This window comes from Choristoneura fumiferana, chromosome 8 (genome assembly GCF_025370935.1).
Source record: "Choristoneura fumiferana chromosome 8, NRCan_CFum_1, whole genome shotgun sequence".
Classification (NCBI taxonomy): Eukaryota; Metazoa; Arthropoda; class Insecta; order Lepidoptera; family Tortricidae; genus Choristoneura; species Choristoneura fumiferana.
In genome coordinates, this window is record NC_133479.1 from 10766089 (window position 1) to 10780391 (window position 14303).

General features: G+C 35.4%; 2 protein-coding genes across 4 annotated transcripts in view; both read left to right on the forward strand.

Annotated features, from left to right (window-relative positions):
* Window positions 1-10305, forward strand: part of LOC141430480 (uncharacterized) — a 33276-nt gene extending 22971 nt beyond the window's left edge. For all 3 annotated transcript variants that reach the window (XM_074091197.1, XM_074091199.1, XM_074091198.1), the window contains one exon: window positions 7339-10305. In XM_074091197.1, the coding sequence (XP_073947298.1) occupies window positions 7339-7469 (131 nt within the window). In that variant the 3' untranslated portion in view covers window positions 7470-10305. The remainder of the gene's footprint in view (window positions 1-7338) is intronic.
* A 3261-nt stretch (window positions 10306-13566) lies between these two features.
* The window catches only part of Pdk1 (Phosphoinositide-dependent kinase 1), a 152545-nt gene continuing 151808 nt past the window's right edge, over window positions 13567-14303 (forward strand). The window contains exon 1 of the mRNA XM_074091201.1: window positions 13567-13841. The gene's annotated coding sequence lies outside the window, so the exon portion shown is untranslated. The remainder of the gene's footprint in view (window positions 13842-14303) is intronic.

Here is a 14303-nt window from a genome sequence, read left to right on the forward strand (position 1 = left end):
TGTATGACGTGCATTAATAAAATATGACATGAAAATTTGTGTGTAAAAAAAAATTGTTCGCGTTGGATCCCGCACAACTTCAGGATCAAAAAGAAGCTCGCGTCGAATGGTGCAAAAAAATGTTAAAAAAATTTAACCGAGGTGACTCAAAATCTGTTTATAAGGTGACGAATCCTGGATCTCTATGCGTACGATCCCGAAACTAAACAACAATCAACAGTGTGGGTGTTTCAAATTGAGCCGAACCCTACGAAAGTAACTCGTGCAAAAAGCACCTTAAAGCAAATGGTGGCCTGCTTTTTTGGTATTGATGGCCATGTGGCTACATAAAGTACTATTCAATGGAAAAAATCAATTGTGCAAACAAAGCAATTTTTCACGATTACTTACATTTGAACGCCAATCCCGATCATATTCACATCTCAATGAGCTCACCACTGTTTTTAACAATCATTTTAACATTAAATAATCGTGTAAATATGTTTATTTTATAAAATTAATTGGAAGACGAAAATCCGTTATATTTGTCAAATTGACATGATATTTTTTTCCTCACCGAAGTTGGTCTATGGTCGGTCTAGTCTCTGGAAATTTAGTGCTGTACCAACAAAATTAATTATTTGACTGAACCAACCTTACCTACCGATAATTATGGCTGGCTCTGCAAATTAATTTATTCGTAGATATAATTATTTGTGTTAAGTTACACTATTTAATGAAGGTTTATAAAGGTTTCTAATCCTATCCTACTTCCTACTAATCCTACTAATATTATAAATGTGAAAGTTTGTGAGTGAGTGAGTGAATATGTTTGTTACTTCTTCACGCTGAAACGGCTGGACGGATTTGGATGAAATTTGGCGAAAAGTTAGATAACCTGGATTACAACATAGGATACTTTTTATCCCGATATTCCCATGGGATAGGGATAAAATCTTGAAATAACAACCGCTCAGCTTAGAGTCATGAAAATTGGTATGTAGATAGTTTGACATCGTGAATAAAACATAGCCTACTTTTTATTTCGATATTCCCACGAGATAGGGATAAAATTTCGAACTAATAACCGCTGGGCTTAGAGTCATGAAATTTGACCATGATTGTTTTTAATATAATGTCAATGAAACCAACGATTTAATTTTCGGGAATTCCCACGTAAATTTTTTAAAATCCCGGTATTTCAGCTGCTGGACCTAATGATTTACGTGTGCGAAGCCACGGGTAAACACTAGTTGGACGATAAAATAGTATTTTAGTAGAAATTATGTAGATTTCTATTTACTAGTATCATATTTACTGTGGAGTCCATTGTTGGACCAAAAAATCATTTTGAATCACTTCCCTGTGTCTACTCTCATTTCCCTGTCTTATGTAAATTTAAAAATGCCTCTTCTAAACTATATCGACAATACAAACTGAGACATGGATGCACAGAAAAACCAGAAAAAGAGACCAGCGCTGGGAATCGAACCTAGGTCCTCAGCAATCCGTACTGCGTACTATAACCCCTACACCACCGTTGGACAGGACTCAAGATGCAAATTTCTCCTATGCACACATATCTCAGGTTGCCTTTTTCTACTACGCTACTTAAGCAGCAAAAATATCTAAATTAATCCATATTTTAACAGACCCTTTCAATTCTAAAATACTCCATCATAAACCTTGGGGAAAATATACGTCAAAAAATATAAGTTGATATACATGTTTCACCATTTTAAAAATTCTACCCTTAAAGGGGTATAAAGGGGAGTGTAAGTTTGTATGGAAAAAACGTTAGGTATATATATTTGAAGATATACCTAATTCTAAAACTTTGTGAAAATGCTATTAAAAATTTTAAGTTAAAAGGGACATTGAAACATTGTGAATGACTCTTGAACAGGACTAAGAGAATACGTGATTCGCCATTTTTAAAAATTAAACTTAGGGAAAACATTAAATAATGAAATATGAGTAAATTCAAAATAATTATTTACTGCTGATTGAAGTATCTTAAAGAGCTTTCACATCACTAGAGCCAACGTCAGTCAGTCAGTCAGCCAGTCGTCAGTCAAGTGTCAATGTCAGTCACCACATTTGTTTACACAATTGATTTTTTCCATTGAATAGTACCATACGTACCACTGTAGAATCGTAAAACGGACGGAGTGGTACACGACCATTTGTTGGCCGGAAGTATTTGATGAAATACGCAAAAACAACCAGCGACGCAGAATCATACTTCATCATGACAATGCCAGCTGTCATACATCACGCGAAACAACAACATTTTTGGAAGGTCAAAAAATAGAATTGACGGGACATCCACCGTACAGCCCTGATTTAGCACCCAATGATTTCTATTTATTCCCAAATGTAAAGAATAAATTACGTGGTCAACGATTTTCGACCCGTGAAGATGACGTCGACACCTTCAAACAGCGCGATTCGGAGATACCTCAAGAGTGGAAAAAGTGCTTTAAAAATTGGTTTCAACGTATGCAAAAGTGCATCGATCAACGATCATCGTGGAGAATACTTTGAAAAACAATAAAACCATATCTAGCCATATACGTTTGTTTATTTTTTCTATTCCGGATACATAAATAGCAGCCTTCGTACGAATCAATTTCAAGGTTGCAAATAGACGTTCTTGTTGATTGGTTAAAATTCAGAAACAAAGCAGGCATTGGTTGGCTCGCGTGATGCAATGTCAGATGCAAACTACATAGACAAGTGGCGTTCAGACCGATCACTTCTTACATCTAATGTTTCAATGACGTGTCATTATATTGATGCTGACAGCTTGTTTTTAAGCGACTTGAAGGAAAAGGAGGAGGTTATCAATTCGGTTGTATTTTTTTGGCTGTAACCTCAGAACTCCGTCATTTATGAACCGATTTGAAAAAAAAAAATGGGTTCGTATAGGAATAATTAAGTCCCATAGGTACGAAATCAGGATCTGATGATTGGATCCTAAGGAAATCGAGAGAAGTCTTAAAATATTGTAGGGACCACCTATGGTAATTTGGATATAGTTAGTAGTAACTCGTGCATTTGCTCTTGGACATCATCATTTGATGAAGTGGAACTAATGATAAAGATACAGTTGACCACCGGAGTTGAGTTGGGTACTACTCAAGAACAACTGACGGGTTTAATTTCAATTATTTTAACACAGGTGCTAAGCAATTACGGTTACGGATATTGGATTTTTGGAAGTATAAAACTAAAATACAAATAGGAATAAATAAAAATACAATAAAAAATACAAAATTATGTTATTTTATTTTATTTTCTGTTCTACAAATAAAGAGTGCTTTCTAATAGGAATATAGATGACTTGAATTCAATTTTATTGTAATAGTGAGTCGTAAATTACGACTTAGCAATAGAGAAATAATAAAAAATAATAAACAATAGATGCAGAAGACGCGCGCGGCTGTTTATGTCGGCTCGGCCGGGCAAAAACAAATCCCTGTCACATGTCGCATTTTGACTCCGCCCCTATCCGAAACTATCCGAAATTTTTATATCGGATTTGGTAACGGTTACGAATAGTTTTTTATTTCGACTATCCGATAGTTTCGGTTACGGATACGGAGCTGCATAACATAAATAGTTCACGTATTTCAGCATTGATTAAGTAGGCGGGACTGACAATTTGGGTATGTATTATAAGACCGACAAATCATAATACCTACAGTTAAAATGTCGACGCATAACACATCGAAATTCAGAATACCGAATGTACAAAATACCGACAACCGATACACCGAATGTCGAAATATCTATATTTAAATGACCGAAAGTACAAAATCCCGAAAATGGGGTATGTATTATAATACCGAAAAATCATATTACCTACAGTCGAAATATCGACACTTAACAAATCGAAATTCAGAATACCGAAAGTACAAAATACCGATAACCGATACACCGAAGCTCGAAATACCTAAAAGTTAATAAAAAAAGTTTGATATGTGCGAGCGAGCGTAGCGAGCGAGCAAGACGGTTCGGAGCAAAAACGACTTGGGATAGGTTAGGTTCAGATGGCTAAGGCGGGAGCGAAGCGGAGCGTAGCTCCCGCCTTAGCCTTCGATGTTAGGTTTTTTTTATAGCAGCCCGGATAATATTGCTTCACAAATGATCTTTGCTGTTGAATCTTATCCAACCTACTTTCTTAGTGGCAGTTAAGTATCTTGCCTGCTATAAAAAAAACCTAACGTCGAAGGCTAAGGCGGGAACTACGCTCCGCTTCGTTCCCGCCTTAGCCTTCTGCGACATTATTATAATACATACCCGACAATTTGTGCTTCATGGAGGACGTCAGGCGGCGTAAAGTTAGATAACTTATCAAAAATTAATTCACCGGACTGAACTTACGGACATTCTCAGTGAACATTACTTAGGCGGGGTTTAATGACAGGCGCGAACGAGTAACCATGATTGGTACGTACCATTGTACTAATAAATATTTCTGAAACCTAGATACTGAAATGACAGTCTGAATGTCAAATATAAAAATTACGTGGCCAGCATAAAACGAACAGTGCTGCTCCATGATTTCGGTTTCCGATATAATTGTAAATAATCGGTAAAACGTATATTTTATGATAGCAAAAATAATACTAAAGCATTCAATATTCTACTTTCTATTTTGAAAATATAAATCCACTTTTACGATAAAGTGATATAATCTAAGCACAGGCACAGAATAACTAATCGTACTACCGTACAGAAGGGACTCTCGAACAAAAGTCAAGTTTAGGTATAAATCGTTGCCTACTCTTACGACTTGCACGCGAGATTGAAACGAGTGCCATCCCGCTGACGCTAATATTATTTCATGCGAGAGTGGGAAGGACAATGCGATGTGAGCTTCCATTTGCGAATTTCGTAGTAGCCCTAAAGATATCACACAACGTCTTTCATGTTTTTAGTATTCGACCGACATTCGTTACTTTCTTTACTCGTATTGTGATCGGATGTGTTCAGTGCGTTTTGTCGTGTTAAGGTATGTGTGTTATGATAGATATTGTATAGTTTTAGGTAAAACAAGCTTTAAACTGAAGACAAGAAAATGTATTCAAAAATAACGTGCTACGCGACAAGCAAAAGAATAATGAGTGACTTTGTCACAACTAGAAGAAACAAAGCTTTATAACTAGGTTTACAAAACACCAAAAAGTTCCAACATGTTATTATGGTATGCATTGAAGGGGATCGTACTTAAAATGAAATTGAAACTTAAATATCAACATCTATAAAAAGTAGAAATATCTCCAAAACGATCGCATTTTTACTAGACCCATTTTACCTTTTCTAGAATGTCCTAAGAGCCGTACATGTTAGTACGTCACGGATCCGTTCATATCTTAATATTTTATACATATTACATAGGTACCTACAAAATCTTTCCGTGATAACCGGTTGCGGCACATCACTATTTATGAGCCGCAAAAAACAGGTAACACATAAAACGTCATTTTAGTATCTCGGTAATCCGACCACACATACAGACACACATAGAAACAGACCATACGTCGTGCGCGCGTACTGGAAGCTCATTGGTTGACTTTCGTGTGCGCGCGCTTGACTTCGCACGGTCCGAAATGGACTCAAGAATTTATTTACTTTTTTTTTTCATAACTAGACGAAATTAAAATACGGGTTTAAACTATTTTAAAAAAAAATCTCTAAGGCATGTTTTTATATAAAATTAATCTGTGTTATCTTATCAGTAAATATTCACTTGGTTGCATCAAACGTTTTCTTTATTTTGTTAATGAAAGCCTAGTTAGGCCAGATTAGGTATAGTTATACCAGACCAGACGATCGGATGGCCTAGTGGTTAGTGAACCTGATTACGAAGCTTCAAGGTCCCAGGTTAGATTCCCGTGTCGGGGCAGATATTTGTATGAAAAGACGAATGTTTGTTTTCGGGTCTTGGGTGTTTAATATGTATTTAAGTATGTATCTATATCTACATAATTATATTTATCCGTTGCTAAGTACCCATAACACAAGCTTTGCTAAGCTTACTTTGGGCCTAGGTCAATTGGTGCAAATTGTCCTGTGATATTTTTATTTTATTTATAAATAACGACTCTTTAGACTTATTCTTTTAACATTGGTTTGGACATAATTTTTTGAGATTCGGCAATTTAAGTAATATCCATACGTTTCCACACATTTGCGTGCAGGAATCACTAATTTTCTATAGATATATTGACCTACGTCAAGAGGCACTTTCCGAGCATGTGCATTGTAATAGTAGATTGTTGCACCAAGCAGAATGTTATTACTGCACCGAGTGCCCGAGTGATTTGGAGCCCGAGCGTTAGCGAGGTGCGTACTCTGCTTTTCTTTCAACTATTACAGGAATAGTAGACGAAAAAAAAACTCATGCTAAATAATTAAAGAAATGTCACTAGCACTCGATGATTTTATTTTTGTGAGTAAGTTTACATTCAAGATCGAGCCAAATGGAAAACTCTTCTACGAGCCCTATGTCCCTAGTGAGGGATAACAGGATCACATCATCATCATCATCATCATCATCAAGTTTACATTCGCACTCTCAAAACATGTCCACGGAAAATTCGCAAGGTTCCCGCCAATTTGTTTTTTATTTTTTTATTTCTTACACCACTATACTGCCAACCACCTTGCTGATCTGCCATCTACAAGAAAAACTGTTACAATATTTGTATTATCCTGTATAACAATTTACCTGTAGTATAGACCTTAAATTAGAAAATAATATATTATTCAAAATTAAATTGTCAAAATGGCTCCCAAGAAAAATATTTCTGTAGTATTAAAGAGTATTTAACTAAGTATAATTGTGATTTGACATCGTAATATTAGGTATACCTAATAATTGTAAAATTTGACATTATACTAAGTAATATAATTCTGAAAATTTGTACACCTACATGTAGATTGAATACGCATGTACCAATATTTGTATTTTAAGACAGTGTAACCGTATTCAAGCAAATAAATATTTCTGTTTTTTGATTAAGTACTTTTTTTGGCATAGTTAGTAGCAGATATTTTTACCCGCGATCTGTTAAATTTCGGATGGGCATCAGGCTGGCCAACCAAACAGTTTTTTTTTATATACGGCTACTTTCTATTTTTAATAGGATTGGTAGCAACAATTTTGTACGCAATCTGTCAAATTACATAAGACAGGTCAAACTAACACTAGATTTTTTACACTATGCAGGCTAATTTTTTAGCAAAAATACTCGTGTTACCTCTTTGGTGGTGCAATAAAAAATTAGTGCGGTTATGATGAATGAAATTAAAACATAGTTTGAAGAAAAAATATTTTTTTGTTTTCAGGCGGTAAATTCTATGGAGGCGGCGTGGGTGGAGGCGGTCCCTGCGGTTACCAGGCGGCGGTGGGCGCTGGTGTGCCCTACCCGCACCTGCCACCCGGCCCGTTGCTTTACGCTGCGCCTGTGCAACAGTGATTTTTTTGACTATTCAGCACCTCCGCCGCTAGTTTTGGCGGTTTCGTACTCTTCTGTCAGCTGGTTAAACTTGTAAGAACTGCTACTGATTTTTATTTCACTCGACTCAGAATAGTTTATTTAACTTTTCTCTTTCTCATGATTGCAATTTGGAAGTTGTACTTAAAGGTTTTGATGGAAAAATTCTCAATGTTAATTTATTCTGACCCAGAGTCGAGATTTTATGTTAGATCGCTTGTTTGATCGCTTTATTTTGAATTAGTATTTCTTGCAGATCTGAATGAAGCTTGCAAAATAAAATGCCTCAATCTCTCAAAAGCCAATTTCAATTTACTGTCTAAAATTCAATTTACTGGTTTCAAAAGCCAAATGGACCTGTAACAACTTCTTCATTTGGCTGATATACAAAATATTAAATTTTGTGAATTCTCTTTCAGATCCTTTAATGAATATAATGTGTGTTAGTTTTAAAGAAAAATAAGATGTAATGGTGGAACATGATGTTAAAAAACTTGTCACTTTCACCTGTAGATTTATTCACTGTATTTGTTAGACTAGTTGGTGTGGGTACCCTATTGTGTAATCCTGGGTGCCTTTCGTTTTTTTTTTATTATGTCTGTATGATGTACGAAATGCACGAAACATATAGAAGATGAGTGGAAATTTAGGGGAAGTTCTAAGATTTCATGAATATTCTCTTAAATGTTTTATATAAATTATTTTATTGTTAATTATTGATCTTTACCTGTGGAAAAGTGGGACTTAGTATTAGAAAACGGTTACTTATAAACATGTTGAAATTGAAGGCTTTTCGACATAATTCATAACATAATCACTAAATCTGTATTGCCAGATAAAATTGTGAATATTTTTCTTAAGTAATGACATTTCAAGTCACTGATTTGAACGTTATTTTTTTAATGAAGATCTTTGAATATTTTATGCCTAGGAATAATAAGTCCCAAGTCAATTTACAAATAGTGACAATGGCTGGGCCTTTTCTGCTATAATAATCTGAAACAGCTTCTCAAACATAACAAAAGTATGTAAATAAACATGCATTTAACTTAAGAAGATTAGAATTTTGGGCGTGATAAACGAACAACGGTTAATTTCGTTTCTTAGCAAAATAAGTGATGTTTCATTTTTGTTTTTCGAATTTATTTTATTGTATATCGTAATTTCAGATAATTCACCTAGTTAATTACTGGAGTTTCTTTGTACGAGAACGGGTCCTAGGGGCTGATTATAGTATAATCGGTACAAATTATGCTGAAGTTTTAAAAGTATTGTGTAGGCAGCCCGTTACTGTCCAAAGATTTGGAATCATCTGTGATATTTCATTACTGTAACCTGTCGTTGCGTTGGTCAATTGTTAATACATAAGAACACTTTCCACATTTGGAACGTGTTTACTAGACAAAAATATATTTTTTGACTATTTGAACGAATTACAAGAATGTTTGTGACAGCAGAGTTCGCAAAGTCGTTCACAGATGTTTAATAATATAATAGATGTAAGATTTAATAATTTATTGTTATTCAATTTAGTTTTCAGTTTTACAGTTAGGTGACGAAATTGAACCAGTTTAAAAAGGGACGTAAACGTTATTATCTTCATTAAGAATCCCGTGATAAAAGATTATAACTATAATAAAATAGCAACAAACGGGTCTCACAACAGAAGGGGGTGAACAACGTGTTTGTAGGTCTCGCATTCAAAAAAAATATTAGGACGCGAGATTTACTTTGTGTACATTATTAGAGAAAGACTGCCATGAAAGGATGTAAAGTGAATTGTGCATAACTTCGTCTCAAAGATGAGTTTTCCAGTGCCAGCTAGCCTGACCATGGAGTCACGATTAGTTTCTTGACAATTTGAGATAGATTTTGTCAGATATAGACACAGTCCATTGATATTGATGTAGGCATAAGGATGGCCGGGCTAATTATTGCGTGAGTTTAACGGCATGCGTGTGTGTCGAGTGATCGCGGATAGCAGGTAGATCCGGTATTATTATGTACAAAGTACTGCACCCACCTCTACTAAACAACTGTGATAATAACACTAAGTAGCGCGTAGCAGGTGATTTATATACTAGTTGCGTCCAAGAGAAGGGATGACATCATATCTGACATATTGTATTGTGATAATAATATCGAAGTATGCAGACCCTTTCAGCATGCTTTGATTACGTTTTCTCGAAACAAAACAAGACTGATTATTTCTTATTGATTAATATTTTATACATGTTCACTTTGGATGAATTAAGATGTCTGTATTTATAATTGGTAGAATTCTACTCTCATGCTGTGTGTTCTTTGGAAAATGATTATTCACTATGTTGGATATGTGTCAAAACGCCTTTCTAAGTGGTCACTACAAAATATTATTTAGAGAACATTGATTTATAGTTTCCTTTGTGATGGAAAATGTTGTTGACAAATTATGTGGCAGCGGCAGTATAAACAAGTAATTCTTGAGAGTTAATATTATTTGTTGTTAAATAAGCAAAATTTTATTTATTATTCCCAACACATAGGCAATCCTACTATTTTCATGCTTTATTGTACCTGTTTTAGATTTTATTTTCCAAATTGTGAGGTTTGTGAAAAATATACATAGATTTTTAAGTATGTGGCAATGCAGATCCTCAATATCGATGCCTGTTACTGAGAAGGTAATAGCTAGTATTTATTAAAATTATAAAAAAGGAGAGAGACTCCAAACAAACTGTCCCAAAAGAAAGTCTTCTGAATGTTTCAAAGACGTGCATTTCTTCTATGTAATACAGTATTAAATTCCGATTAATAAATGAATGTATAATTATTAAAATGTCTTATTGATTCATGAGTCAATCGCGGTTTATAAGAAGAGGCCGTATCGGTGTAACGCGCTCTGAAGTATATTCTGGACCGTTTTTTGTCGATATGGAATGGAACGACGGTAGAACTACCTATAGGCTATAAAATATTAAAAAAAAACCAGGGATCCGTACTACAACTTATATAATGTAACCCCAAGGTTTAAAAAAGGTCTTAAAATGTCGTGCTTCCTGGCGGTGACATGGTATCGCCAGAATTCAAACCCACATCAAAAAAAAATTACATAATTGTACGCTTATTAAGAAAAAATGTGCTACTCGTAGCTACGACAACACAGTGATCAATCTATCACCGCTAGGAAGGATACTCCCTGGCGGGGGCGCTATTTCATTATGTAGCAGTCGTGTTTTCAAATTTATTGTGAATGAGAAAAAATGTACCTACTAAATTGTACGTCAATAAAAATAAACTCTTTAGAACCTGAACGTACACTTTTCTCGTAAGTACGAGTAGTAATCTTTTTATTTATTTATTAGCGTACAATTTCGTACATTTCTCGTACATATTTCTGATTCACAAGAAATTTGAACAGTCTACCGCTACATGGTGGAATAGATAGCGCCCGCCAGAAAGTATCCTTCCTGGCCTGGCGGTGAGGTAACATATTGATCACTGTTTTCTCTTAACTACGGGTAGTACAATTTTTTTAATTTGCGTACGATTTCGTATATTTTTCGCGCATTTTTATTTCATATTTCAAGTTACAATACATGTAGATTACTTTTTGAATTATTCAAATCGTAGGTACGTTCCATTCAAAAGATATTACGTATTTTAAAATACCAATCTAACCAAAAAAATGCATTAACGTCGTCGCGCCCCGGCTTCTCTTCTCGCAGATAGTGTGTAGTTATAAGGTTCCGGAGCCAAAATGGCAAAAACGGAACCCTTAAAGTTTCGCCATGTCTGTCTGTCCGCCCGTCCGCGGCTTTGCTCAGGGACTATCAATGCTAGAAAGCTGTAATTTTGCACGAAGATATATGTAAACTATGCCGACAAAAAGGTACAATAAAAAAAATTTTTTTTTTGGGCTGCCTCCCATAGACGTAGAGATGGTGATTTTTAGGGTTTCGTACCCAAATGGTGCCAACGTAACCCTATTACTGAGACTCGGCTGTCTGTCTGTCCGTCTGTCAAAGGGCTCTATCTCTTGAGCCGTAATAGCTAGGCACGTCGGCACTTGAAATTTTCACAGATTATGTATTACAGTGGCCGCTACAACAACAAATACTAAAAATAAAATAAAGTTACAAATTAAAGGGGGTCGTCATACAAGAAACGTGTTTCATTCAGTAATTTTCGGTTGCTACGCTGCCAAGATGACGGCCGTCAGTTGCTAGGGGCAACGCCCGTGACCGTAATGTTGTTTTTCATACTAAGTAACACTATTATTTACAAGGTCAAAATTTAAAATCAGGTTAAGATTTATTCACTAATTCATAATAAGTACGCGCCGTTCGGCCGCCACTTCTAATTTTTTTCTACGGGCGCCGCGGCGTATGGCAAGAGTTTAAAGCGCTATTCAGCCTAGACAGGGCGACAGCCAAAGAGGATGAGAATTTAAAATTGTTCATTATTCAAAATACTTGCACCCAGGGCTTACATTTTGATGATACTAGATGAAAACCCGGCTTCGCTCGGGTAAAATGTAGATTCATAATAATATGTTTGAAATTTTTTATTACCACTGTAAAGACTGTCGTACATATCGAAAAATCTGAAGTATATTTCCAGCCTTAATATTATCACAAACGTACTTTCACAGCTAACCTACGTATCGGTATTTCACCAGTAGATAGTTCTCCTAAATCTTATTTGCCCAAATAACTATGATGTCTCTGTCTCATAATCAAAGAAATTAGACCTAAAGGGCCCCATATACGGTACGATTCGTCTATACGATCGATCTGATGAAAATCGACGAATCGTACCGTGTGTGTGGCCCTTAAAGAGGTCACAATGGAGAACGAAATGCAAACCTGTGACACCTGTGACACGTGATGACGTACCGTGACACTAACGCCACTTTGATGTGATGACTTTGACATGTTTACTTCGCAACGCCATTATATACTTAGTAATTTATTCAAGTTTATATTGAAAATACTCGATAATCCGAATTTTCCGCCTACAAGTTGTCGACTCGGATTGACTAATTTTTTACGCTCTTCAATTTGATGTGCATTTCGTTCGAGTCTACCGTAGACCGGTACGAAATTATTAATATAGATGTTTTTATTAACATGTAATATAATGTAACTACTCTGTAGTTATGTTTCTTCGGGTGGAATTAATATTTCAATTTAAAGGGTATAGCCGTGTTTGTATGGGACGTTTGCCCCAGAAGCCAAATTGATTGCCGTATTGCTGATTTATAAGTCCAGATGTAAGATGCTATTTCATTAAAAAAATAATAGAAAATTTGTTTTCATTTTTTTTAATCTTAACTACAGAACCCTTCAGTCCAGAACCTCTAATAACAGGAACATCTAAGTACAGAACCGTTATTTTTGTAACTCACACACATTAGGTAAGTTATAAAGATGAATTATTTAAAAAAAAATGGATTTCGAAACTTAATGGCGGCCATAAGGCTTGGGCACGCACGTTGTACGGTGATTGTAGTTTTTGCAACTTGATAGCAAAATTCCAGAAACCACGCGGAGACCACTTGCGCATTAAAAAATGTCAGACACGAGAGCAATATAGAATTTTGTGATCACTGTTCACTGTTAAGGTTAATCGCCGCATAAAACACTATCAAAATCATACTTCAACTAGCCAAAGAAGCAGAAATACCAAAATTAGATATCGTCTACATCCGCCATGTTCGAATGCTACAAATCGAATCCCTACATCACTGTTAGCACACGTACTAAAACTGACGTTTGACCAAAAAACACATCCTTGAAATCGGGATGTCGCTTTTGCAGTATAGTTGACTTTTTTTAACAAATGGCGTTAGTTACATGATCGAGAAGTACAACTGTATACGGTTGACTTCAGTCATATTTGGAGCAGATCTAGTGGAATAATAGTACAACTTTAAAAATAAATATACAAACTAGAACTAATAAAATATCTTTGTATTATATAAAGAGAATATAACCACTACGTACGTTTTTACATAAAACATTTGTGACAGCTGTCTGTGTTGTCACAACGTTCCGAGAGATGGCGTGGTTGACTTAGAGCAGACTACAAAATTTTCGTCATGCCATGCCTGCTCTGTTTCCGTCTGTCAAGCAAGTCTGGATTTAATAGTGATTGATAAAATAAAATGATAACAATTTTCTAATTTCTTTTGGGGAATTTGCTGCTATGACTGTTATTTAGTGCGGTGGTCCGATATACACGACATATACGAAGTGTTCTCTCATGATATTCCGTAAATAAATTTCGAAACTGTTTATTCGAGTTAGTGACAAAATCGTATCCATTCCATGTAATGAAGTGCCTATTTAAACAATGGCAGACGCTAAAATGGTATGTACATATTGTAGTAGTTAAGGACAACTGTTTCTTTTTCAAAATAACTTGATTTCATTCTGTTTTTGGCGAATTGATTCGCCACATAACCAAACTTTCCTTGGTAACCTAGTGGCGAGACTAGATATGGCCTTGAATCTAATCTTGTGAAGTCCAATGTCGTAATTTTTTTGTTGAGTAGGATAGATGGTTATCACAAATTTATTCTATATTATACCTTTATAATGCTTGTCTTGTGTGAACTGATTATTTTTTTTAGCTTCGTTAACTCCTAAAACATACCAACCAGACAATAAATTTGATACCTACTTTAGATAGAAAACTGTCTATTTTTAGTTTTGCTTGTAGTCGATCATTCTTTTTTGGGGTAGGTCATGGGTAGGTATGTAAGGGTCATTACACACCGGCTACATTCCAACTGCAACGTAACTGCAATGCAACTGCTGACTGCCCATACAT